The sequence below is a fragment of the Oryctolagus cuniculus genome, chromosome 18 (assembly GCF_051225735.1).
Source record: "Oryctolagus cuniculus isolate XC-2025 breed Fujian yellow rabbit chromosome 18, ASM5122573v1, whole genome shotgun sequence".
In the NCBI taxonomy this organism is placed as follows: domain Eukaryota; kingdom Metazoa; phylum Chordata; class Mammalia; order Lagomorpha; family Leporidae; genus Oryctolagus; species Oryctolagus cuniculus.
The window spans coordinates 62,374,839-62,402,824 of NC_142884.1; the positions used below are offsets into that span (position 1 = coordinate 62,374,839).

The 27,986-nt window shown below is 45.7% G+C and overlaps 1 protein-coding gene across 4 annotated transcripts in view; it reads left to right on the forward strand.

Annotated features, from left to right (window-relative positions):
• The window catches only part of SNTB2 (syntrophin beta 2), a 119,933-nt gene that overhangs the window by 47,611 nt on the left and 44,336 nt on the right, over positions 1-27,986 (forward strand). For 2 of the 4 annotated variants that reach the window (XR_016225341.1, XR_016225340.1), the window contains exons 2-3: positions 8,802-9,015; positions 27,003-27,092. Coding sequence is in view for 1 of the 4 variants with exons in the window: in XM_051847241.3 (XP_051703201.2) it covers positions 8,802-9,015; positions 26,882-27,092 (425 nt within the window). In the remaining 3 variants the exon portion in view is untranslated. Of the gene's footprint in view, positions 1-8,801; positions 9,016-26,881; positions 27,093-27,986 lie in introns of all 4 variants that reach the window. The other 2 variants (XR_016225339.1, XM_051847241.3) reach the window with 1 other exon arrangement.

Consider the following 27,986-nt stretch of genomic DNA (forward strand, 5'->3'; position numbering starts at 1 on the left):
GGGAGCTGGATCAGAAGTGGAGCAGCTGGGACTCAAACCAGCACCCATATGTTATGCCAGTGTTGCAGGCAACAGCTTAACCTACTACACCACAACACAGGCCCCAGGACGGAAATCTTGAAATTATTCTCAACTCGTCTCTCTTTTCCCCACCTTGTCCAATCTGTCAGGACATGTAAGTAGATCTACTTTTATTAGAGATTAGAGTCTAACCACTTCCACTTCAGTCACCCTTGTCCAAATCTTATCATCTCTCACCTCTGACAACCTCCCTGACTAGACTTCCTGCTTCTGCCCTTGGTCTTATTTCACTTCATTTTCAACATAGCAGTCACTCTTCTGCTGGAAAGCTTCCAGTGGCTTCCCATTTGAGGATAAAAGTCAAAGTCCTTATGATGGCTTACAAGACCCCACATGATTTGCCTCCCGCCCCCATAACTTCTGTAAACCTCCCCCCCCTTTAACTCTGATTGGAATGCTTCTTCCTTTTTATTATTATTAAGATTTATTTATTTATTTGAAATTCAAAGGTGCAGAGAGAAGAATCATCTATTTGCTGGTTTACCTCCCAGATAGCTACAACAGCCAGGGCTGGGCCAGACCGAATCCAGGAGCCAGGAGCTTCTTCCAAGTCTCCCACGTGCTGTCAGGGGCCCAAGCACTTACACCATCTTCCACTACCTTTCCTAGGCTTTTCCCAGGGAGCTGGATCAGAAGTGGAGCAGCTGAGACACAAACCAGCGTCCATATCCGTATGGGATGCCCTTGTCTCAGGCAGCAGCTTTACCTGCTGTGCCACAACGCCAGCCCCAGGGATACAGTTACGGGTTTGTTTTTTTTTTTAAAGATTTACTTATTTATTTGAAAATCAGAGTTACACAGAGAGGCAGAAAGACAGAGAGAAGTCTTCCATCATTTGGTTCAGTCCCCAATTGGCCGCAACAGCTGGAGCTGCTCCAATCCAGAGCCAGGATCTTCCTCCAAATATCCCACGCGGGTGCAGGAGCCCAAGTTGGGCTGTCTTCTACTGCTTTCCCAGGCCACAGCAGAGAGCTGGATTGGAAGCGGGGCAGCCAGAACTGGAACCAGAGTGCATATGGGATGCTGGCACCACAGGCGGTGCCTTTATCCACTACACACCACAGTGCCGGCCCCCAGTTATGGATTTTAACACATATATAAATTCTTGTATCCATACCACAATCAAGGTACAAGATTGTTCCATAATTACAGCTTCCTGGGGCCAGCGCTGTGGTATAGTGGGTAAAGCTGCCGCCTGTGGTACCAGCATCCCATATGGGCGCCAGTTCAAGACCCAGCTGCTCCACTTCCAATCCAGCTCTCTGCTATGGCCTGGAAGGGCAGTGGAAGATGGCCTAAGTCCTTGGGCTCCTGCGCCCACATGGGAGACCCAGAAGAAGCTCCTGGCTCCTGGCTTCGGATCGGAGCAGTTCTGGCCATTGCAGCCATCTGGGGAATGAACCAGCAGATGAAAGACCTCTCTCTCTCTCTCTCTCTCTCTCTCTCTCCTGCCTCTCTGCCTTTCTCTGCCTCTCTCTGTGTAACTGTGACTTTCAAGTAGAATAAATAAATCTTTTATTTATTTATGTATTTATTTATTTTGACAGGCATAGTGGACAGTGAGAGAGAGAGACAGAGAGAAAGGTCTTCCTTTGCTGTTGGTTCACCCTCCAGTGGCCGCCGCGGCCGGTGCACCGCACTGATCCGATGGCAGGAGCCAGGTACTTCTCCTGGTCTCCCGTGGGGTGCAGGGCCCAAGCACTTGGGCCATCCTCCACTGCACTCCCTGGCCACAGCAGAGAGCTGGCCTGGAAGAGGGGCAACCCGGACAGAATCCGGCGCCCCGACCAGGACTAGAACCCGGTGTGCCGGCGCCGCAAGGCAGAGGATTAGCCTAGTGAGCCACGGCGCTGGCCTAGAATAAATAAATCTTTAAAAAAAAAAAAAATTACACCTTCCTTCCTACCTGGCTTCTGGAAAGCACCAATCTGTTCTTCATATATAGTTTTGTTTTTTCAATAATAGAATCATGCAGTTTGTAAGCATTTGAGAATGACCTCTCTCTCTCTCTCTCTCTCTCTGACAGTCAGAGTTAGACAGTGAGAGAGAGACAGAGAGAAAGGTCTTCCTTCCGTTGGTTCACCCCCAAATGGCCGCAAAGGCCGGCATCCTGCGCCGATCCGAAGCCAGGAGCCAGGTGCTTCTTCCTGGTCTCCCATGCGGGTGCAGGGTCCAAGCACTTGGGCCATCCTCCACTGCCTCCCGGGCCACAGCAGAGAGCTGGACTGGAAGAGGAGCAACCGGGACAGAACCTGGGGTGCCTGCGCCGCAGGCGGAGGATTAGCCAAGTGAGCCGTAGCACCGGCCAAGAATGACCTCTCTCAACAGAATGCCTTTGAGATTCATCCAGGTTTCTGAGTGTCATCAGTAGTTCATTCCTTTTTATTGTTGAGTAGTATTCTACTCTGCAGCTGTACAACAATGTATCTATTCACTATTGAAGGATATTCCGGTTGTTTCCAGTTTGAGCACTTATAAATAAGCTACTAAAAATATTCATATATAGGGGCAGACATTGGTGCAGTGGTCAGAAGTGACGTGAGTTGGACGCATCCTGTATTGGAGTGCCTGAGTTTGAGTTCCGGTTCTACTTCCAGTTGCACTCCCCTGCTGATGCAGACTCTAGGAGGCAGCAAGTGATGGCTCAAGTGGTTGAGCTGTGTAGGAGGCCTGTGTTGTGTTCCTGGCTGCTGGGCATTTGGGGCAATGCACCATTGGATGGGAGGTCTCTCTCTGTTTCACTGTGTGTGTGTGTGTGTGTGTGTGTGTGTTTCTCTGTGCCTCTCAAAAGAAAAAAAAATATTTTTTGAAAGGCAGAGTGGACAGTGAGAGAGAGAGACAGAGAGAAAGGTCTTCCTTTTGCCGTTGGTTCACCTTCCAATGGCCACCGTGGCCGGCGCGCTGCAGCCGGTGCACCGCGCTGATCCGATGGCAGAAGCCAGGTACTTATCCTGGTCTCCCATGGGGTGCAGGGCCCAAGGACTTGGGCCATCCTCCACTGCACTACCGGGCCATAGCAGAGAGCTGGCCTGGAAGAGGGGCAACCGGGACAGAATCCGGCGCCCCGAGAGGGACTAGAACCCGGTGTGCTGGCGCCGCTAGGTGGAGGATTAGCCTATTGAGCCACGGCGCCGGCCTGAAAAGAAAATTTTGTACAGGCTTTTGTGTGAACGTATTTTCATTTCTCTAGACTATTATTAGCTTATTAATTATTGTTTTTTGCATGTTCTGTTCACTGGTGTCTTATTCTGTGTGCACAAAACAGTTCCTGGTACATAGTAGGTGCTGAATAAATTAATGAATGTGCTATGTTTCTTCAAAGTTAAAAAATGCAATGAAACCAGAGACACTCTGAACACACTTCAGGTTCATTGCACCAAACCCTGTTCTCTGTAGTTTCCTTAAACCCCAAAGACACGGAGACTTGGGTTGGAAGATGCATGCAAGTTGAGAGTATAAAAGGCTCTAATGAGAGTGAAGTAACTCCTCCCTTACGTCTAATCTCTTGGGAGAATACTTTATCACTGACATCAACATAACTCATTTCTGTCCAAAATGCAAAGCCAGATTGTTCACTCTGAGAATATTACAGAAACAAATATCTTGCAAAAGAAGGGGAAGTCATGGTAGCACTCTCCACATTGTGTGACTAACTTAGTTTGACTTAAATTAATAGTAAATATCACCAGCTGGAATGAAAGAAGAGCCAAAGAGTAAAATAATGATTATAGGGAAAGGGATCGGTTTACTCAAATATGTGTAATTACAGCCATAGGCTATGTGTGCACTATGAAGTACTTTTTAGATAAGCTTTAAAAAGTCACAATAAGAAGTAGGTATTTAGCCTTAGTGGTTAAGACCCCTCATGTCCCACATCAGAGTACCTGGATTGGATTCCTGGCTCTGGCCCTTGACCCCAGCTTCCTTCCCTGAGCAGGCTGTGGGAGGTGTTGCCATCACATGAGAGACCTGGATTGGGTTCCAAACTCCCAGCTTCAGCCTGGCCTAGTCATTGCTATTGTGGGGATTTGGGAAGTGAACCAATGATTGGAGATTTCTCTGTTTTTCTGCCTGTTTTAAAAACCACATAAATAGCATTCAGTTTAGAATTGAATGCAACCTGATGTCCCAAACATGGAAATCCTTGTAATATTACTCCTTAGAGCTTGAAATTCATTAAAAATTAGTTGGATCCTGGATCACACCATCCACTGTGATAGTTTTCACAGACTCAACAAGATTTCATTTTATAGAAGTTCCAATATTTAATTTTTAAAAGACTTTATTTGAAAGAGTTACAGAGAGAGAAGGATAGAGAAAGAGAGATCTTCCATTCACTGGTTCATTCTCCAGATAGCTACTATGGCCTGCACTGAGTTAGGCCAAAGCCAGGACCCAGGAGCTTCATCAGGTCTCCCACATGGGTAACAGTAGCCCAAACATTTAGGCCATTTTCTGCTGCTTTTCTCAGACCATTAGCAGGGAGCTGGATCAGAAATGGAGCAGCCAGGACATGAACCAGCACCCATATGGGATGCTGACACGAAAGGTAGTAATTATACCCTCTATAACAATGCTGGCCTCCTAATGTTTGTTTTATTGCTTTCATCTATTTGAAAGGGTAGCTAAGAGTGACAGAGTACCACACAGCGGTGCCATGTTATGCTTACTATTCTCTCCAAGTGCCTACAGTAGCCAGAGTGAGGTTAGGCTGAAGCAAGGAACCTGGAACTCCCACATGGGCAGCAAGGGCCCAAGCACTTGAGCCACCACCTGCCTCTCCCACAGTACACTTTTGCAGGAGGCTGAATTGGAAGTAGAGTAACTAGGACTCAAACCAACGTTCAGATGTGGGACTCAGATATCACAAGTGGTAGCTTTACCTACTGCGCCACAACGCCTGCCTCCCCAACATTTAATATTTGAACAAGGTTTTAGAGTAAGTCTTTTTTTTAAGATGTATTTATTTTATTTGAAAGGCAAAGTTACAGAGGCAGAGGCAGAGACAGAGAGAGACACACACAGAGACACAGAAAACAGAGAGGTCTTCCATCCGCTGGTTCACTCTCCAACTGCCCACAACAGCAAGATCTGTGCCAATCCAAAGCCAGGAGCTTCCTCCAGGTCTTCCACATGGGTACAGTGACCCAAGGACTTGGGCCATCTTCCATTGCTTTCCCAGGCCATGGCAGAGAGCTGCACCAGGAGTGGAGCAGCTGGGACTCGAACTGGTGCCCATATGGGATGCTGGTACCACAGGTGGCAGCTTTACCCACTACGCCACAGCACCGGCCCCCTTATTTTTTTTTTTTTCTTTAAAGATTTATTTATTTGAAAGGCAGAGTTCGAGAGAGAGAGAGGAAGACACACACACACACACTCACTCACACACTCTACAGGGATGGGGAGTGAGGAGGGGGAGATATCTTCCATCCCCTGGTTCACTCCCCAAATGGCCACAACGGCTGGAGCTGGGCTGGTCTAAAGCCAGGAGATTCTTGCAGGTCTCCCATGTGCTTACAGGAGCCTAAGTACTTGGGCCACCTCTGCTGCTTTCTCAGGTGCACCAGCAGGGAGCTGATTCAGAAGTGGAGCAGCCGGGAATCGAACCGGCACTCAAACAGGATGCCAGTGCCGTAGGTGGCGGCTTTAGGCACTATGCCACAGCACTGGCCCCTCACTACTCTTTTGATAAGGTGATCATAGGTTGTGTGTGTGTGTGTGTGTGTGTGTGTGTTTCTGTTATAGTGCATGTGTGGCAATCAGTTCATTGATGCTACTGTGTGATTGAATGACATTCTGAGTAGATCATTGACAGTTCCTCTCTAACCACTGCAGTAGTCAAGAGTAGTCATTTAGAATGTCTGTAATTTCCCCACTTGGTAACCCAATGGTTGGTATGCTGCTTTAAATGTTCAAAAAGTATGTCCCTTCTGTTGGCAGCAACTGGAAACCCTAGGAATTTATGCCAAAGTTCTTGTGATATAATCCTCTCTTGAAAGGACAAAGCTTAAGTATATTGAAATGCCTGAGTCAGCCTCTTAGAGATCTACTGGCTGTACCGCTGCCCGTTTTTCTAGGATGAAAAAAAAATTTCCTTAGGAACTTGAGGCAGTTTTTACTGTGTCCTCCGAGAAATACATGTTATAACCATGCATAGAAGTCACACACCTATATGGAAACACGTATAAACTAAATGTAAATGTTGACAACAGAATTATTATATTTTCTAGTATGATGCTTAAATTTAGCAGATCTTGTTTGCTAGCTTAGAAGAAAAATAGCTTCATCTCTTCTATTGACTACTGTTAGTTTTTTTTAACTTCTTTCTTAACATTCTAATTTAGGAAAAGAAAAAGAGGCACCTATGATTAACTGGAGAAGTAGGCCAAGCCTTTGAATTTTTACTTGTTTAATGTTGCTCCTTCCTTCCTTCCTTCCTTCCTTCCTTCCTTCCTTCCTTCCTTCCTTCCTTCCTTCCTCCCTCCCTCCCTCCCTCTCTCTCTCTCTCTCTCTTTCTTTCTTTCTTTCTTTCTTTCTTTCAAGGGTTTATTTATTTATTTGAAGAGCAGAATTACAGAGAAGTCAGAGGAAAAGAAATAGAGAGGTCTTCCATCCGTTGGTTTACTCCCCAGATGGCCGCAGCTGTGCCAGTCCAAAGCCAAGAGCCAGGAACTTCCTCCGGGTCTCCCCCATGGGTGCTGGGGCCCAAGGACTTGGGCCATCTTCCACTATTTTCCCAGGTCATAGCAGAGAGCTAGATCGGAAGTGGAGCAGCTGAGATCCAACCGGCACCCATATGGAATGCCCAGCACTGCAGGAGGCAGCTGTACCCACTACACCACAGAACCAGCCCTGCTCTCACTTTCTACATGTGTACCTTAGAGCCTTCAAGTGAGATCACCTAGCAGTGGTTACATCTGTTTTTGATTCCTGTGATACTAGTCTAATGATCTGTCACAGTAGACTTCTAAAGGGAGATAGGATACTGGTATAACGTGTAGTGGTTTTAGCAGAGGTAATGATGACTAATTTATCTGTTATAGTTTTGATGCTATTTAAGATTTTAATAATTTTTAGTTTTCTAGTTTTTTTTAAAGGTTTATTTATTTATTTGAAAGTCAGAGTTACAGAGAGAGAGAGAGGTCTTCCATCTGCTGGTTCACTCCCCAAGTGGCCTCAGTGGCCAGGGCTGAATCAGGCTGAAGCCAGGAGCCAGGAGCTTCATACAGGTCTCCTAAGTAGGTAGAACCATCTTCCGCTGCTTTCCCAAACACATTGGCAGAGCTGGATTGGAAGTGGAACAGCCGGGACCCAAACTGGTGCCTATATGGGATGCTGGTGCCACACGTGATAACGTTACCTGCTCTACCACAGTGCCACCCCAGTTTATCTAGTTTTTGAAACAAAAATAGCACACCACAACTGACAGTAGTCACCAGTCATGACCAAGGTAAAAAAAATATTCAGAGTCTTAACACTGAACTTAAAAAGAAAAACACTCCTATCTAATAAAAACTATATTTTAATTTTGAACTACATTAATAGAAAATAGAGTACCTTGAACAAGCAAAATCTGCTTACACTTTCCAGATCATACCATACGTTACATATACTTTATTGTTGCACTTATTTTCAGGATTAGCTATCTCATACTTGAGAACAGGAACTATGCCTCATTTGCCTTTTTATTCTCAGTGACACTTGCTAGCTAATAAATATTGATTGAGTTGAATTGAGTTGGAGTAAAAATATTTAGGTTGGGGGGGGGGCCCTGTGGCATAGCAGGTAAAGCCACCGTCTGCAGTGCCAGCATCCTGTATGGGGGCCAGTTCAAGTCCCAGCTTCTCCACTTCCAATGCCAGCTCCCTGCTAATGCGCCTGGGAAAGCAGCCAGATGACCCAAGTTTTTGGGCCCCTGTACCCGCATCGGGGACCCAGAGGAAACTCTTGGTTTCTGGCTTAGCCCCTGCCATTGCTGCCATTTGGGGAGTAAACCAGTAGATGAGAAATATCTCTCTCTCTCTTTCTCTCTCTAATTCTGCCTTTCAAATAAATATATCTTTAAAAAAGAAGAAATAGGATAGTATGGAGAATAGAGATATACACTCTATTTTCAGATATTTGAAGGGTTCTTATGTGGAAAAGAGATTATTTTGTTCTGTACATTTTCAATAGACAGCAAATTAGTGGATCAAGGAGTTTCTAAACGTTAAGAGTCGTCCATAACTGGGCTGGCATTGTGATGCAGCAGGTTAAGCATTCCATATGGGTGCTGGTTCAACTCCTGACTATTCCACTTCCAATCCAGCTTCCTGCTAATGTGCCTGGGAAATCAGCAGAAGATGGCCCAAGTACTTGAGCCCCTACACCTATGTGGGAGACCCGGTTTTGGGCTCTGACATTAGCCTGATACAGCCCTGGCCAATATGACCATTTGGGTAGTGAACCAGCAGATGGAAGATCTCTCTCTCTCTCCCCCTTTTTCTGTAACTCTGCCTTTCAAATAAATAAATCTTTTATCTTTTTAACAAAAAGAGTTGTCTATAGCTAGATGACACTATCTCAGAAGGGACTAAATCTATCTTGAGGGAATTCATGGGTTTTAACTTAATTTTTTAAAAAACTTTGTCAAGATACTGTATGCATGTGGCTATTTCAATTGCCATTTTTCATAGGAAGCAAAAATACTAACCTTCTCCTTTGATTTTTATTCATAGTCAAGTTCATCCGAGAAGTCACACCATATATCAAGAAGCCATCATTAGTATCAGATCTGCCCTGGGAAGGTGCAGCTCCCCAGTCACCAAGCTTTAGTGGCAGCGAGGACTCTGGTTCTCCAAAACACCAAAACAGCACTAAGGACAGAAAAGTCATCCCTCTCAAAATGTGCTTTGCTGCTAGAAACCTAAGCATGCCGGATCTGGAGAACAGGTAAGCTGTACCCAACAAGAACACCATACTTACAGCCTCAGAGACTAACAGATGTGTCAGAACATTACATAGCTCTGTTAACTAAAGCATACAGAGAAAAAATCTATCTGCAATGAGAGATGAATTCTGGAGTTCTGTATTTATATTATTGAAAAATATATACGTATTATCAAGGAAACTTTTCATTAAAAAAAAAGATTTATTGGGGCTGGCATTGTGGCATTGCAGGTAAAGCTGCTGTCTGCAACGCTGGCATCCCATTTGGGTGCCCGTTCAAGACCCAACTACTATACTTCAATCCAGCTCCCTGCTAATGTGCAGTGTTATTTTTGTTGTTGATTTATAAAGATTTATTTTATTTATTTTAAAGACAGAGATAGAGATCTTCCACGCTCTGATTCACTCTCCAAACAGCTGCAACAACCAGGTCTGGGCCAGGCTGAAGTCAGGAGCCAGGAACTCCATCCGGATCTCCCACATGGGTTACAGGGGCCCAGGTACTTTGACCATCTTACACTGCCTTCCCAGGCGCATTAGCAGAGAGCTGGATTGGAAGTGAAGCAGCTGGGACATAAGCAGGCATTCATGGATGGCAGCTAACCACAACGTACCACAGCACCGGACCCAAGTCGGCTTCTGGTGATCTGTTTCTTTTGCAAAATAAGAGGGATGGATTGGATAATTTCAGATTTCTCTGCTAGGTATCTGTTCTGTGACTTTGTTTTTATTTATTCCAGGAGGAGGTACTGACAAATCTAGTGTTAGATTAGCAACTAGGGGCTGGCATTGTTGTGCCATATCTTAAGCCACCTCCAATGCTGCATCCCTGTGAGCACAGTTTGAGTCCTGTCTGTTCCACTTCCAATCTAGCTCCCTGCTAACACATCTGGAAAGCAACAGAGGATGGCCTAAGAACTTGGACCTTACCACCCACATGGTACACCCTGACACCTGGCTTTGACTTGGCTCAGCACAGCCGAGAGGGAACCAGTGGATAGAAAGTTTCGTTCTCAGGGCTGGCGCCGTAGCTCACTTGGTTAATCCTCTGCCTGCGGCGCCAGCATCAATATGGGCGCCGGGTTCTAGTCCCAGTTGCTCCTCTTGCAGTCCAGCTCTCTGCTGTGGCCTGGGAGGGCACTGGAAGATGGCCCAAGTGCTTGGGCCCCTGCACCTACATAGGAGACCAGGAAGAAGCACCTGGCTCCTGGCTTCGGATTGGCACAGTGCGCTGGCCGTAGCAACCATTTGGGGGGTGAACCAAGGGAAGGAAGATCTTTCTGTCTCTCTCTCTCACTGTCTAACTCTGCCTGTCAAAAAAAAAAAAAAAAAAAAACCCTTAACTAACAACTGTGTGTGTATATATATATATATATATATATACACATTTATTATATACTGATATGGGGCCAGCGCTGTGGCATAGCAGGTAAAGCCCCAGCCTGCAGTGCTGGCATCCCATATGGGTGCCGATTCGAGTCCCGGCTGTTCCACTTTCAATCCAGCTCTCTGCTATGGCTTGGGAAAACAGTAGAAGACTGCCCAAGTCCTTGGGACCCTGCACCCGCCTGGAGGAGGCTCCCAGCTCCTGGCTTCGGATTGGTGCAGCTCTGGCTGTTGCGACCATTTAGGGAGTGAACCAACAGATGGAAGACCTTTCTCTGTCTCTTTCTCTCTCTCTGCCTCTGCCTCTCTGTAACTCTGCCTTTCAAATAAAATAAATAAATCTTTAAAAAATATATATACTGATATATTTGTATTGCTTTGATTGACCTTTTTAGAACTTTGAGATATTATGGAAATTACTTGGTGTTACACATAGGGTTATTCCTGAAAGGTTGTGTGTTTATGATGGATCATTTTATGTATGCATGTTGAATCATCTTTAATTTTTTTTAAGTTTTATTTTATTTATTTGAAAGGCAGAGTTAGAGAGGGAGAAACAGAGAGAGAGAGAGATCTTCATTCCACTAGTTCACAACATTTGGGGCTGGGTCAGGCCAAAGCCAGAAGCTAGGAACTTCATCTGGGTCTCCCACACGGGTACAGGGGCCTGAGCACTTGGGCCATCCTTTGCTGCTTTCCCATGTGCATTAGCAGGGAGCTGGATCAGAAGGGGAGCAGCTGGAACTCAAGCTGGCACCCATATGGGATGCCAGACATCACAGGCTGAAGCTTTACCCATGACATGACAGTGCTGGCCCCTAAAGAAATTTTGTGTGATATTTTTCATAAAGTAAGAATTTAATTTGTGGGGCTGACGCAGTGGCACAGTAGGTTAATCCTCCGCCTGTGGTGCTGGCGTCCCATATGAGCGCCAGTTCAAGACCCAGCTACTCCTCTTCCAATCCAGCTCTCTGCTATGGCCTGGGAAAGCAGTAGAAGATGGCCCAAGTCCTTGGGCCTCTGCACCCATGTGGGAGACCCAGAAGAAGCTCCTGGCTCCTGGCTTCGGATTGGCGCAGCTCCAGCCATTGTGGCCATTTGGGGAGTGAACCAACAGACAGAGGACCTTTCTCTCTGTTTCTCCCTCTCACCATCTGTAACTACCTCTCAAATAAATAAATCAATAAATAAAATATTTTAAAAAATTAAATAAAGAATTTAATTTGTAAAAGAGGTAATGGTCTCAGCCACTTAAGTCTATATTTGGAATTTTTTTTCTTTGAATAGAATTTGTTTTAAATTTTTATTTAATTTGAGAAATAGAGAGAAAGAGAAAGATGGGAATGTATAATAAGGTAGTTCTCACCCTCTGGTTCACTCTCCAAACACCCACACTCACTGCATCTAAGCTGAGCTGAAGTGGAAATGGAGAGCTCATTCCAGGTCTCCCATGTGGATGGCAGAGACCCAGTTACTTGACCCTTCACTGCTGCCTCCTAGGGTCTCATTAGTATGAACCTAAACCAGGAGCTGTCAGGCTGAGAGGCTGAATCCCTTCATTATAAGTTGAAAATAGGTACCTATGGTTCTGCTGGAGGAGCTGGCTGCTAGAGAATGAAGCAAAGGAATGTAAAGTTTCTGTTTTTTTTTTTTTTTTTTAAGTTTTATTTATTTATTTGAAAATCAGAGTTACACAGAGAGGAGAGTCAGAGAGAGATATCTTCCATCTGTTCTTTCACTTCCCAACTGGCCGCATGGCTGGAGCTGTGCAGATCCAAAGCCAGGAGCTTCTTCTGGGTTTCCCACGTGGGTACAGGGGCCCAAAGACTTGGGCCATGCCATCTTCCACCTCCATCCCAGGCCATAGCAGAGAGCTGGATCAGAAGTGGAGCAGCAGGGACTCGAACTGGAGCCCACATGGGATGCTGGCACTACAGGCAATGGCTTTATCTGCTACACCACGGTGCTGGCCCAGGACTGTAAAGTTTCCATGCAACGTTGGGGTATGGCAGTGGGGATAGAAGGAGCAAAGGTGATTTGACTTTGCTAGATTGCTAAAAAGTTGTGTTTTTATTACCCATTAAGAAGTATTTTAGAGCCTGGTAATCTTGACCTTCATTAAAACCGGTGCTGTGGTGCAGCAGGTTAAAGCCCTTGCCAGAGCACTGGTATTCCATATGGACGCCAGTTCTAGTCCTGGCTGCTTCTCTTCTGATCCAGCTCTCTGCTGTGGCCTGGGATAGCAGTAGAAGATGGCCCAAGTCCTTGGGCCCCTGCGCCCACGTGGGAGACCTGGAAGAAGCTCCTGGCTTCAGATCAGTGCAGCTCTGGCCATTGCGGCCAACTGGGGAGCAAACCAGCAGATGGAAGAGCTCTCTCTGTAGCTCCATCTTTCAAATACATAAAATAAATCTTTAAAAAAAATGATATCATTAAAAAAACCCTTGGGGGCTATATTCTCTTTAGTGTATTTATATGTTGAAGACATCTGCTGATGGTCAGCTTTGAAATATGTCTTCAAAACAAAGTAGAGAAGGCAGGTTGGAGCCATAAAAGTTTTACCATGGCTTCTTTCGCAATAGGATGATCAGCCTGCTTGGTCACAGCTTACTATACAAGGAAAGGTCTTAGAAGGTCCAGGCTTGTGCAGAAGTTCTCAGTCTATTTGCTGCAAAGTAATTTGTTTCTAACTTTAATTGAATATCAAATTTTAATAATTTTTTGTAAAGTATCAACTGGAAGTGATTCAAGGTTATTCATGATGATATTGTGTTTGCTTGCATTCCAGCATGCTTTTAGAGAAAAAGAAAAGCAGTAAAATTACAAGTAGTTGGCAGAAATTATGCATAGCTTCGGTTCAATCCAGGGAACATGAACGTGTATCCTGTGTATCTTGGCAGAAAAAAGGTACACATTTGCTGATTGGCCTTCAGTTACAAGAACTAGAAGATAAGTTAGGGAGATGTTAGGGCTTTATAACTTTGATCAAGCTATGTGTTTGCCATAAGCCTCATATTTCCTCCTGTATAATACAAAATGAAGGTTATTGGAAGATTGAGTGAGAAAATGATTACCGAATTGGCATAATGAATTTTTAAGATACTATTTGAGGTGCTGTTAGTATTATGAGACCTTAACTAAGTTCCTTAACCTTGCTGTCCTACTGTTTTTCTCTGTCTATAAATAGGAATAATACGGGATACTTAACTCTTTCGAAATACTTCAAGGATAAATAAGACAATATCTGCAAAACTGCTCGGAGCTCTTTGATCCTTAAATTATATGTTGGCTCGGGGCCGGCGCCGTGGCGCACTGGGTTAATCCTCCGCCTGCGGTGCCAGCATCCCATGTGGGCGCCAGTTCTAGCCCCGGTTGCTCCTCTTTCAGTCCAGCTCTCTGCTGTGGCCTGGGATAGCAGTAGAAGATGGCCCAAGTGCTTGGGCCCCTGCACCCACGTGGGAGACCAGGAAAAAACCTGGCTCCTGGCTTCGGATTGGCACGGCTCCACCCGTTGCGGCCATCTGGGGAGTGAACCAATGGAAGGAAGACCTTTCTCTCTGTACCTCTCACTGTCTGTAACTCTATCTGTCAAATAAATAAATAAAAATCTTTAAAAAAAAAATACACATTGGCTCTATCAAAGTAAATGTCAATTTTTTTAAATCTGTTTCCCTATTGATGATTACCCGAGCTATTTCTAGTTTTGAGCTAGTATTAATAGAGTTATTATGACTGTTTTTCTACAAGTTTTTTTTTTTTTTTTTTAAGATTTATTTAATTATTTGAAAGGCAGAGTTACAGAGAGATCTTCCATCCGCTGATTTTCTCCTCAACTGGCTGCAACAGCCTGAGCAGCACCGACCTGAAGCCAGGAGCCGGGAGCCAGGAGCTTCTTCGGGGTTTCCCACATGGGTACAGGGGCCCAAGGACTAGGGCCACCTTGTACTGTTTTCTCAGGTCATAGCAGAGAGCTGGATCTGAAGTAGAGCAGCCAAGTCTCGAACCAGCTCCCAGATGGGATGCCGGCACTGCAGGAGGCGGTTTTACCCGCTACACCACAGTGCTGGCCACTACAAGTATTTTTGAGGGCATGCGTTTTTATTTCTCCTGGATAAATGTATAGCAGCAGTAGAATTACTTGGTCAAAGAATAGATATATGTTTACTTCCTCCCAATTAGTTGTTTCCACCAACAGTGTATGAGAGTTTCCATTGCTCTACATTCTTACCGACATTGCTTCAAACTTTTCCATACTAACCATCCTGGTGTGTATGTAGTGGAATTTCTGTGTGTTTGACCCTTCATTTCTATGTAAAGATTAAACTTACTAGGCCAGAAGCTTATTTGCTATTAGAGAGAAATATCCTTTTTCCTGACTCCTTTGATTTGTTTCTACTATAGAAAGCTGAAAAAAGGGCTGATCACTGGGAGAGGATGCTTACTCCCCTCCCCCACCTTGAGTTTGCCAGACCTCATAGATGCTTCAGATAATTGTGTGTGTGTGTTTTGTTTTTGTTTTTGTTTTGTTTTGTTTTGTTTTGTTTTGTTTTGTTTTTGACAGGCAGGCAGAGTGGACAGTGACAGAGAGAGAGACAGAGAGAAAGGTCTTCCTTTTGCCGTTGGTTCACCCTCCAATGGCCGCCGCGGCCGGGGCACCGCGCTGATCCAATGGCAGGAGCCAGGTGCTTATCCTGGTCTCCCATGGGGTGCAGGGCCCAAGCACTTGGGCCATCCTCCACTGCACTCCCTGGCCACAGCAGAGAGCTGGCCTGGAAGAGGGGCAACCGGGACAGAATCGGGAGCCCCGACCAGGACTAGAACCCGGTATGCTGGCGCCACAAGGCGGAGGATTAGCCTACTGAGCCATGGCGCCAGCTGCTTCGGATAATTGTGAGCACTTCATTCTGGAAAGTGAAAACTAAATGGATGAGAAATCCAGGGGGAGAAGCTGAGCCATTCCTTAGCAGACAGTAGAGTGGACAGTGGGAAGGTTAGCCAGGACGGAGTGTTCTTAAATGCTGCGTTTCAGCAGTGTAAATCTGTGTCCTTTGTGCCGGTTCACAATGTCTTGGTCATAGTCCTACTGGCTATTTTCCATGTAAAAGGCCTTATGACATCTAACATTACATGATTATCACTGAGCAGAACGTGTAAATTATATCGAAGACTTTACTAAACAGAAGAAATAAAGTAGATTAGACTTACAGAACCCTGTATGTCTGTATTCCTACCAAAACATGGACTTGATTCATCTAATCAAAATATAATTGCATTTCTCAGGAAATTCTCAGTGGTTTGACTCAAGGCCAAAACATTGCACAGTGTAGCTGTCGCCTCTTCTTTCCCCTGGACTCAAACAATTACTGGCAGATTGCCTCCATAGTTTTTTTTTTTTTTTTTAGCAGAGTTTTCATTTGAATTTTTCTTTTAAAACAGCAGTAGGCTTTGGAAATTACTTTGTTCCCTTTCTTCAAAGGCATCCTAGACACACCAGTCCACTTCTGGACTTTGTTTTCTATTTCTTCTAATCCCATTTTCTATTTCACCTCCCTTTTCAAGAAACACTGCAGACCGGCGCTGCGGCTCAATGGGCTAATCCTCCGCCTGTGGCGCCAGCACCCCAAATTCTAGTCCCGGTCGGGGCGCCAGATTCTGTCCCAGTTGCTCCTCTTCCAATCCAGCTCTCTGCTGTGGCCCAACTGCTTGGGCCCTGCACCCGGGTGGGAGACCAGGAGGAAGCGCCTGGCTCCTGGCTTCAGGTCAGCATGGTACGCCAGCCGCAGCGGCCATTAGGGGATGAACCAATGGAAAAGGAAGACCTTTCTCTGTCTCTCTCTCACTGTCCACTCTGCCTGTCCAAAAAAAAAAAAAAATACAGTTGGGGCTATGCCCAACAAAGTAAAAAAAAAAAAACTGCAGATTTTTTTCTTCTTTTTTTTTTTAAAGATCAGAAGTGGAGCAGCCGGGACTCAAACTGGTATCCACATGGGATGCTGGCACTGCAGATGGTGGCTTAACCCACTGCACTACAGCACCAGCCAAGCAGAATTTTTCATTCATGAAAAATTGGTGATACTGATAATCTTTTTTTCTAGTACAGTGGTTACCAGTCTTTAATCAAACTTAGTTTTATTTATTTATTTATTTTTAAGATTTATTTATTTACTTGAAAGTCAGATTACACAGAAAGAGAAGGAGAAGCAGAAAGAGAGAGGTCTTCCATCCACTGGTTCACTCCCCAGATGGCTGCAACAGCCGGAGCTGCGCCTATCCGAAGCCAGGAGCCAAGCACTTCTTCCAGGACTCCCACACATGGGTACAGCGGCCCAAAGACTTGGGCCACCCTCTACTGCTTTCCCAGCCGTAGCAGAGAGCTGGATCAGAAGTGGAGCAGCTAGGACACAAATTCGTGCCCATGTGGGATGCCGGCACTTCAGGCGGCAGCCTTACCCGCTACGCCTGTGCCAGACTTAGTTTTACCTTTTTTTTTTTTTTTTTTTTTTTTTGACAGGCAGAGTTAGACAGTGAGAGAGAGTCAGAGAGTTATAGACAGAGAGAGAAAGGTCTTCCTTCCGTTGGTTCACTCCCCTATGGCTGCTATGGCCAGCGCTATGCCGATCCGAAGCCAGGAGCCAGGTGCTTCCTCCCGGTCTCCCATGTGGGTACAGGGACCCAAGCACTTGGGCCATCCTCCACTGCCCTCCTGGGCCACAGTAGAGAGCTGGACTGGAAGAGGAACAACCGGGACTAGAACCTGGTAGTTTTACTTTTTAAACAGATTTTTTTTCTTCCAGTTATTAATAAGTAGGATCTCTGATATCAGGATTTTAACAATTTAGACTTTGTCAAAGCAGGCATTTCTGAAGGATTGTCCTAGAAACTCTATGAAATGTAGAGTTTTGGGGCCGGCCCTGTGGCGCAGCGGGTTAAAGCCCTGGCCTCTGGCACCAGCACCCCATATGGGCACTGGTTCTAGTTTCAGCTGCTCCTCTTCTGATCCAGCTCTCTGCTATGGCCTGGGAAAGCAGTGGAAGATGGCCCAGGTCCTTGGGCCCCTGCACCCACGTGGGAGACCTGGAAGAAACTCCTGGCTCCTGGCTTCAGATCAGTGCAGCTCTGGCCGTTGCGGCCATCTGGATAGCGAACCAGCGGATGGAAGACCTCTCTCTGTGTCTCTACCTCTCTCTGTAACTCTGTCTTTCAAATCAATAAAATAAATCTTTAAAAAAAAATGTAGAGTTTTTCAGGAGGTAGATGTTTTGTGCCTAGGGAAGGATGAACTGATTCCTGTCTTTAGTGCTAAGGAGGTCAGTAGGAGGGGTGAAGGAAATTTCTCATCATGGTTTGCCGCTGAACTTCCAGCATGTGATTAAAGGCTGTTATGCTGGCAAAAGTGTCAAAGCACCGGGTGGGAATGAATAGCCCCTCTAGAAATTGAATAGCCTGGTAAATAGTCTGAACTAAGGTCATCCCCACCGCTCCCACTCAGTTTTGGGAGGATGAGGGTGGGGCAGTTACTGGCCGTTGGGTGTGGAGAATGCGCAAATGGACTTCTGGGCAGCCTCTTTCCTTAGCTGCAGGCATTATTCCCACTTCCAGAGCTGCGCCAGTTCCCCGGCCTCTCAGGGACTCGCAGCAAGGATTGGCTCTGACCCGACTCTCCTACTTCACTTGCATCTGACAAACACTGTTTCCAGCTTTCAACGCTTTGTTGTAATTGCTCCTCTCTTGTTGTCCCTGAGTTTGTTGCATTATGCTTTTGAAAAATGCTTTTAAAGTTTGGTGATGACTTCTTATATTCAGCACAAAAACACCATCCAGAAAGAAGAAATTGACAAGTTGAGCTTCATTAAATTTTAAAAGTTCTGCTCTGCAAAAGCACTGTTAAACGAATGAAAAGACAAGCCAGACTGAGGGGGAAAAATCCTTGTAAAGGACATATTGGATAGAGGACTGGCATTCAAACTCTACATCAAATTCTTAAAACTCAGCAATAAGAAAACAACCCAATTAAAAATGGGTGACATGGAGGTGGGCACTTGGTTCAGTGGCTTAGACGCTGGTTGGGTTGCTAACATCTCATCTTGAAGTACTTGGGTTTTAGCCCCAGCTCCACTTAGAATGCCAGCTTCCTACTAATGTGCACCCTCGAAGGTAGCAGGTGATGTCTCAAGTACTTGGATATCTGCCACTCATGCGGGAGATGCGGATTGAGTTCTGGGCTCCTGACTTCTGCCTAGGTCTAGCTGTTGAGGACGTTTGGGGAATGAGCCAAGTGATTGTAATCTCAGTCTCCCCTCCTCTGCCTTGGTCTCTGTCTCTCTGCCTTTCAAAAATAGGCAGATAGATAGAGGCAGACATTTGGCACAGTAGTTAAGATGTCACCTGGGACACCCACATCCCATATTACAGTATGTGTTTTGAATGCTGGCTCCTTCACTCTCAATACTGCTAATGCACACCCTGGCAGGCAGCAGGTGATTGCTTAAGTACTTGGATTCTTGCCACCCACAAGGGAGTTTGGAGTCGGGTTCTGGGCTCCTCTCTTCAACCTGGCTCAGCTCTGGCTGTCGCAGACATTACAAGTGAACCAATAGATGGAAGATCCTTCTTTGTCTCCTTGCTTTAGAAATAAGATGGAGGCCGGCGCCGCGGCTCACTAGGTTAATCCTCCGCCTAGCGGCGCCAGCACACTGGGGTTCTAGTCCCGGTTGGGGCGCCAGATTCTGTCCCGGTTGCCCCTCTTCCAGGCCAGCTCTCTGCTGTGGCCAGGGAGTGCAGTGGAGGATGGCCCAAGTGCTTGGGCCCTGCGCCCCATGGGAGACCAGGAGAAGCACTTGGCTCCTGGCTCCTGCCATCGGATCAGCGCGGTGCGCCGGCCGCAGCGCGCCGGCTGCGGCGGCCATTGGGGAGTGAACCAACGGCAAAGGAAGGCCTTTCTCTCTGTCTCTCTCACTGTCCACTCTGCCTGCCTGTCAAAAAAAAAAAAAAAAAGAAAGAAAGAAAGAAATAAGATGGAAATAATTTAAAAATAGGTGACACTGAGGCATAGCAAGTAGAGCCGCCGCCCGCAGTGTTGGCATATCATACGGACGCCAGTTTGAGGTCCTGGCTGCTGCACTTCCAATCCAGCTCCCTGCTGGTACACCCGGGAAAGTAGTGGAGGATGGTCCAACTCCTTGGGCCCCTGCACCCACGTGGGAGACCTGGAGGAGGCTCCTGGCTCCTGGCCTTGGATTGGTTCAGCTCCAGCTTTTCCAGAGTTAACCAGCTGAAGGAAGATTCTCTCTCTCTCCTCCCTCTCTCTCTCTTCCTTTCTTCCTCTCTCTCTCTTTGCCTCTGCCTCTAACTCTACCTTTCAAATAAATAAATAAATCTTAAAAAAAAATAGGTGTCAGATCTGAACAGATACTTCACCTAAGAGGACATACAGATGACAAATGAGTAGATTAAAAGGTGCTCAATACCATGTGTCATTAAGAAACTACAAATTGGGGCCAGCACTATGGCATAGTAGGCTAAGCCTCTGCTTGCAGTGCCAGCATCCCATATGAGTGCCAGTATGTGTCGCAGCTGCTCCTCTTCTGATCCAGTTCTTTGCTTATGGCCTGATAAAGCAATGGAAGGTAGCTAAGTGCTTGGGCCACTGCACTGAAGTGCTTGGGCTCCGGGCTCCTGGCTCCTCGCTTCAGATTGGCTCAACTCTGGCCATTATAGCCATTTGGGGAGTGAACCAGCAGCCAAAAGATCTTTCTCTCTGTCTCTCCCTCTCTCTGTCTGTAATTCTACCTCTCAAATAGATAAATAAAATCTTTAAAATTAAAGAAAAAAAGAAACTACAAATTAAAAAAAGAAATGCCAGTACTCACCTCAGTACTCACCTGTTAGAATAGTCCAAAATCCAAGATGCTGACAAGTATGTAGAACTCATTTGTTGCTGATACGAATGGAAAGTAGTATGACTACTTTGAAAGATAGTTTAGTAGTTTTCTACAAAGCTAAGTATAATCTTACCATATGACCCAGCATTTGTGCTCCTTGGTATTTACTCAAAGGAGTTAGAAACTTAGATGCACACAAAAACCTGCACATGAATTTCTTTCTTTCTTTCTTTCTTTTTTTTTATTTATTTGACAGGTAGAGTTATAGACAGAGAGAGACAGAGAGAAAGGTCTTCCCTTCACTGGGTCACCCCCTTAATGGCCGCCACGGCCAGCGCTGTGCCAATCTGAAGCCAGGAGCCAGGTGTTTCTTCTTGGTCTCCCATGCAAGTGCAGGGGCCCAAGCACTTGGGCCATCCTCCACTGCCCTTCCGGGCCACAGCAGAGAGCTGGACTGGAAGAGGAGCAGCTGGGACAGAATCCGGTGCCCATATGGGATGCCGGCACCGCAGGCGGAGGATTAACCAAGTGAGCCATGGCTCTGGCCCCCGAATTTCTTTACCAGTTTTTTTCATGTTTGTTAAGACTCTGAAGGAAGCAAAATTCCCTTCAGTAATTGGATAAATGAACTGTGGTGCACTGATACGATGGAATATTATCTAACGATTAAAGGAAAGGACCTATTAAAGCACTAAAAGCATAGAGGAATCTTAAATAGATATTGCTAAATAAAAAAAAAAACCAGTCTGAAAGTTATATATCATGTGATTCCAACTATACAACATTTGAGAAAGACAAAACTATGGAGACAGCAGGGAGATCAGTGATTGTGAGGGCTTAGCAGGGAGGGACAGATGACTGGATGGTGCACAGTATTGCCTTAGCGGTCGTAACAAATATACCACACTAATGCACAGTGGTAATAATGGCAGAAATTATGGAGAGAAAAATTATATGGAAAACCCCGTACTTTCTGCCAAATTTTTTTCTATGAGCCTAAAACTACTAGGAAAAAAAAAGAGTAATTAAGATTCCAGAAGTACAGGCAACAAAAGCAAATGAAATAACATCAAACTAAAAAGATGAGATGGGCATTTGTGGCCTACCATTTGGGTCACTCACATCCCATATCATAGTGCCTACTCCATGTCAGGACTACTTCATGCTTTAGATCCAGTTTCCTGCAATGGGTGAGAGCCCAAGTAGTTGGATTCCTGCCACCCACATGGAAGATCCAGGTGGAGTTCCTGGGTCTTGGCATCAGCTTGGCACAGCCCTGGCTGTTGGGGGCATTTGTGTAGTGAATCAGTGCATCGAAGATACCTTTTTTTTTTTTTTGTCTCTTCCTCTTTATCACTCTGCATTTCAAATAAATAAATAAATCATAAAAAAAAGCTTCTGCACAGCAAACATCAGAACGAAGTGACAACCTACAGAATGGGGTAAAATATTTGCAAACCATATTTCTGATAAGTGCTAAAGTCCACAATATATAAAACTGAAACAACTTGATAGCAAAAAATCAAGTAATGTGATTTAAAGATGAACAAAAGACTGAAACTGACATTATATGAAAGAATGCTCACTAATACTGATCATAGGGAAATGGAATTCAAAACCACAATGAGGTATTACCTCCCTCCAGCTGTAATGGCTGTGATAGGATAGAAGATAGCATGTGCTGGTGAGGATATGGAGAAAATAAAATGTACACATTGTTGGTAGAAATGTAAATTTGTTCAGTCATTATGGAAAAATAAATTTTTTCTTAACTCCAATTTTAATTTGAATTTTTAATCCAAAGTTAAAAATGGAGCTATCACATACCCAGCAGTCTCATTACTGATATTTACACAAGGAAATGAAATTGGTGTGTTGAAGATATCTGCACTCCCATGTTTATTGCAGCAAGATTCACAATAGCCAGTATAGGAAATCAATCTCAAGTGTCCAATCAATCTCAAGTGAATGGATAAAGAAAATGTTATATAACCTCAACAGACAGTTCTCAAAAGAAGAAATGCAAATGGCTAACAAATATAGGAAAAAATACTCAGCATCACTAGCTGTCAAGGAAGTGCAAGTCACAATCACAATGAGGTAGCTCCTTACCCTTGTCAGAATGGCTGAAATTCGAAAGACAGTAACAGATGCTGGCAAGGATGTAGAGAAAGGGGAACCCTTATGCACTGTTGGTGGGAATGTAAATTAGTCCATCTACATGGCAAACAGGGTGGAGATTTCTTAAAAACTAGAAATAGACTTGCTGTCAGATCCAGCAGTCCCACTTCTGAGTATGTGCCCAAAAGACAAGAACACATATCAAGTAGATACCTGCACCACCATGTTTATGGCAGCACTCTTCACAATTGCCAAAATACGGAATCAATCAAGATATCTATTATCAAATGAATGGATAAAGAAAATGTGGCATATATACACAATGGACTATTATTCATCTATTAAAAAGAATGAAATTTGGGGCTGGTGTTGTGGCACAGTGGGTAAAGCTCACCGCCTGCAGTGCTGGCATCCCATATGGGCACTGATTTGAGACCGGCTGCTCCACTTCTGATCCAGCTCTCTACTATGGCCTGGGAAAGCAGCAGAAGATGGCCCAAGTCCTTGGGCCCCTTGGTTTCCCTGTGGGAGACCTGGAAGAAGATCCTGGCTCCTAGATTTGGATTGGTGCAGTTCCGGCTGTTGAAGCCAATTGGGGAGTGAACCAGTGGATGGAGGGCCTTTCTCTGTCTGCCTCTCCTTTTCTCTCTGTGTAACTCTGACTTTCAAATAAATAAAATAAACAAATCTTAAAAAAAAAAAAAAAAAGAATGGAATTCTACCATGTTCAGAAAAATGGATGCAACTGGAAGACATCATGTTGAATGAAATAATCTGGACACAGAAAGACAAATACTGCATGTTTTTCCTTATAAATAGGAACTAAAATTTAAAAAAAAATCCACAAACAAAAAAGAGAAATGCCCGTAGATATCAGTATTGTTACAAATGCAGTTTTGTCAAGTTATGTTTTATATATTTGTCAAAATGATAGTTAAGAATGTTATACTACTGGAGCCGGTGCCGTGGCTCATTTGGTTAATCCTCTGCCTCGGCGCTGGCATCCCATATGGGTGCCGGGTTCTAGTTCCGGTTGCTCCTCTTCCAGTCCAGCTCTCTCTCTGCTGTGGCCTGAGAGGGTAGTGGAGGATGGCCCAAGTGCTTGGGCCCCTGCACCCGCATGGGAGGCCGGGAAAGAACACCTGGCTCCTGGCTTCAGATCGGCGCAGAGCTGGCCGTAGTGGCCATTTGGGGAGTGAACCAACGGCAGGAAGACCTTTCTCCCTGTCTCTCTCTCTCTCTCTCACTGTCTGTAACTCTACCTGTCAAAAAAAAAAAAGGCCGGCACCGCGGCTCACTAGGCTAATCCTCCGCCTAGCTGCGCCGGCACACCGGGTTCTAGTCCCGGTCGGGGCGCCGGATTCTGTCCAGGTTGCCCCTCTTCCAGGCCAGCTCTCTGCTGTGGCCAGGGAGTGCAGTGGAGGATGGCCCAAGTGCTTGGGCCCTGCACCCCATGGGAGACCAGGAAAAGCACCTGGCTCCTGGCTCCTGCCATCGGATCAGCGCGGTACGCCAGCCGCAGCGCGCCGGCCACACGGCCATTGGAGGGTGAACCAACAGCAAAGGAAGACCTTTCTCTCTGTCTCTCTCACTGTCCACTCTGCCTGTCAAAAAAATAAATAAATAAATAAATAAAAATAAAAAAAAAGAATGTTATACTACTATAGTTTTATGATTGATGATTACTTTGAGATTTGCTCCATATGGGTGAGAGAGTCATTTTTCCATTTGACTGTTGTTTACGGCCCTTACCCACATTCCCACTAAAGTAGAGTCTTTGTCACTTGTTGAACTTGTTATTTACTGTAGCATGAATTCCTTGACTGCATTGTTACCTCAAAAGTGAAGGGGAGGGCCAGCGCCATGGCGCAGTAGTTAATCCTCTGCCTGCGGCACCAGCATCCCATATGGACACCAGTTCTAGCCCCGGCTACTCCTCTTGTGATCCAGCTCTCTGCTATGCCCTGGGAAAGCAGTAGAAGGTGGCCCAAGTGCTTGGGCCCCTGCACCCACATGGGGGACCAGGAGGAAGCACCTGGCTTCTGGCTTCGGATTGGCGCAGCTCCAGCCTTTGCAGCCATCTGAGGAGTGAACCAGTGGATGGAAGATCTCTCTCTCTCTTTTTCTCTGCCTCTCCTCTCTGTGTGTAACTATGACTTTCAAATAAAATAAATAAATCTTTTTTTTTTTTTTTTTGACAGGCAGAGTGGACAGTGAGAGAGAGAGACAGAGAGAAAGGTCTTCCTTTTGCCGTTGGTTCACCCTCCAATGGCCGCCGCGGCTGGCGTGCTGCGGCCAGCACACCGCGGTGATCCAATGGCAGGAGCCAGGTACTTATCCTGGTCTCCCATGGGGTGCAGGGTCCAAGTACTTGGGCCTTCCTCCACTGCACTCCCTGGCCACAGCAGAGAGCTGGCCTGGAAGAGGGGCAACCAGGACAGAATCCAGTGCCCCCACCGGGACTAGAATCTGGTGTGCCGGTGCCGCAAGGCGGAGGATTAGCCTAGTGAGCTGCGGCGCCGGCCAAAATAAATAAATCTTAAAAAAAAAAAAATCTCACAGAAGTAAAGCGTAAGATAATGATTACCAGAGGCTGTGGAATAGAGAGGGCAAAGAGAAGGGGAGAAGTTGGCCAACCAGTACTAAATTCCAAATTAGATATGAGGAATAAGTTCTGATTTTTCTTTCTTTTTTTAAGATTTTATTTATTTATTGAGCAATAGAGTTACAGACAAAGAGAGGGGAGACAGAGAGAAAGGTAGTTCATCTGCTGGTTCACTCTCCAAATGGCCACAACAGCCAGGGTTGGGCCAGGCTGAAGCCAGGAGCTTCTTCTGGGTCTCCCACACAGGTGCAGGGGCCCAAGCACTTGGACCATCTTCTGCTACTGCTTTCCCAGGCCGTAGCAGAGAGCTGGATCAGAAATGGAGCAGCTGGGTCTTGAACCGGCGCCCATATGGGCTGCAGGCACTCCAGACCAGGGCATTAACCTGGTGTGCTGCAGCGCCAGCCCCAAAATAGATAATTCTTTTAAAAAATATTTATTTGAGAGGGAGAGTTACAGAGACAGGAAGAGACAGAAAGGTATTCCATCTGTTGGTTCACTCCCAAATGGCCATAACAGCTGGAACTGGACCAATCCAAAGCCAGGAGCCTGGAGCCAGGAGCTTTTTTTTTTTGGGTGTCCCACATGGATGCAGGGGCCCAAGCACTTGGACCATCTTTTACTGCTTTCCCTGGCCATAGCAGAGAACTCAATTGTACTGGCACCCATATGGGATGCTAGCGCTACAGGTGGCAACTTTACCCACTGCGCCACAGCGCCAGCCCCAATAGATAATTCTTGAAAGTTACTTTTGAAATAAAGGTTGTTCTCAGTTGAGTAATAAGAGAACAGTCATAGTGTTGAAGATCTCTTAACTACTTTTCTTCCATTAGTCCATGGGTGATTTAATCATACTGTATTACCCATATATTAAAACACAGATTTTCAGAAAAAAACTAGTGTTCCTGGGGCTGGCATTCTAGCCTAACAGCTTAGGCTGCTGCCTGTAACGCTGGCATCCCATGTGGGTGCTGATTTGAGACCTGGCTGCTCCACTTCTGCTCTAGCTCTCTGCTAATGCACCTGGGAAAACAGCAGAAGATGGCCCAAGTGCTTGGGACCCTGCACTCATGTGGGAGATCCTGATCTGGCTCCTGACTTCAGCCTCACCCAGCCTTGGTCGTTGTGGCTATTTGGGAAGTGAATCAGTGGATGGAAGATAGCTCTCTATCGCTGTCCTTTCTCTCTGAAACTCTTTCAAATAAATGAAATAGATAAATCTTTAAAAGGAGTATTCTTCTGCTAATTTCCCTTTTCTTTATTTCACATAATATAAATTTCTATTCACTATATGGACAGTAGTTTTTTGTGTGTGTGTTTTTTTTTTTTTAATCTGTAAGACCTTATGCCATAATTTCCTAAGTACTTAAAAAATCATGTTCAGCTTTATTTCATGTAATGTATTCCTGATCCATCAGATCATGTGTTCTGGAGAATTTTTTTTTTTTTTTAAAGATTTACTTACTTGAAAGTCAGAGTTACAGAGAGGCAGAGGCAGAGAGAAAGAGAGGTCTTCATCCGCTGGTTCGCTCCCCAGATGGCTACAACAGCTGGAGCTGTGCCAAATCTGAAGCCAAGGAGCCAGGAGCTTCTTCCTGGTCTCCCATGTGGGTGCAGGGGCCCAAGGACTTGGGCCATCTTCTGTGGCTATCCCAGGCCATAGCAGAGAGCTAAATCATAAGTGGAGCAGCCGGGACTCAAACTAGCACCCAAATGAGATGCCAGCACTGCAGGCAGTGGGTTTACCCAGTATGCCACTGTGCCGACCCCCTGGAGAGTGTTCTTTATTCAATAAAGTTTTAACTTAGTATTAAAAAAGCCCTGGGAGATTTAATAACTTCTCACCTAGCTCACTTTTTTTTCTTTTTCCACACAGATTGATAGAGCTACATTCTCCTGATAGCAGGAACACGTTGATCCTACGCTGCAAAGACACAGCCACAGCACACTCCTGGTTCGTAGCTATCCACACCAACATAATGGCTCTCCTCCCACAGGTGTTGGCTGAACTCAATACCATGCTTGGTGCAACCAGTACAGCAGGAGGCAGCAAGGAGGTCAAGCACATTGCCTGGCTGGCAGAGCAGGTAGGCTGGGAGGCAGAGCAGGGTCTCTCTCACGTGGTTCCCATTCAGAGCCAACATGGTTCCCCATGTCATATGTCTGAAATATTTATCATGGATGTGTAATTTACAGCTCTTTTGTCTGTCTTGTTTCTCCTCCCTTTTTTCCCCCTACCTTTTAACTGTTTGTTGCTGGTGATCACCTCTACAGGAAGAACTGTCATGGTATAGCGATTCTTATTACCACTGCTGTCCTTAGTGGCAGAGGGTAGGTAATTTCCATGATTGTAGACCAAGGTCAGCAAATGTTTTCTATAAAGGGCTAGATAGCATCACAGCTACTTGCCTGTGCCATTGTATCAAGAAAGCAATCAGAAAATGTGGAAATGCTTGGATGTGGCTGTGTTTCAGTAAAGCAGCCAGGAGCTTCTTCCAGGTCTCCCACACAGGTGCAGGGGCCCATGGCAGAGAGCTGGATTGGAAATGGTGCAGCCAGGTCACGAACTGGCGCCTCTGGTACTGCAGACAGAGGCTTAACCTACTGTTCCGTAGTGCCTGCCCTGTCAATTATTATTTTGTCTATTATTCCACCATGAATTATCCCCAAGACTCAATGGCTTAAAATAACAGACTCCCTTGGAGCTGGCATTGTGACATAGAGGGTAAAACTGCCACTTGTAGTGCCAGCATCCCATATTGGCGCTGGCTCGAGTTCAGGCTGCTCCACTTCAGATGCAGCTCCCTGCTAATGCACCTGGGAAAGCAGCAGAGGATCGCCCAATTGCCTGGGCCCCTGTACCCACATGAGAGACGCAGAAGAAACTCCTAACTCCTGGCTTCAGCCTGACCCAGCCCTGGTCATTGCTGCCATTTGGGGAGTGAATAACAAATAGCCACTTATAGTTTCTGTGGATCAGG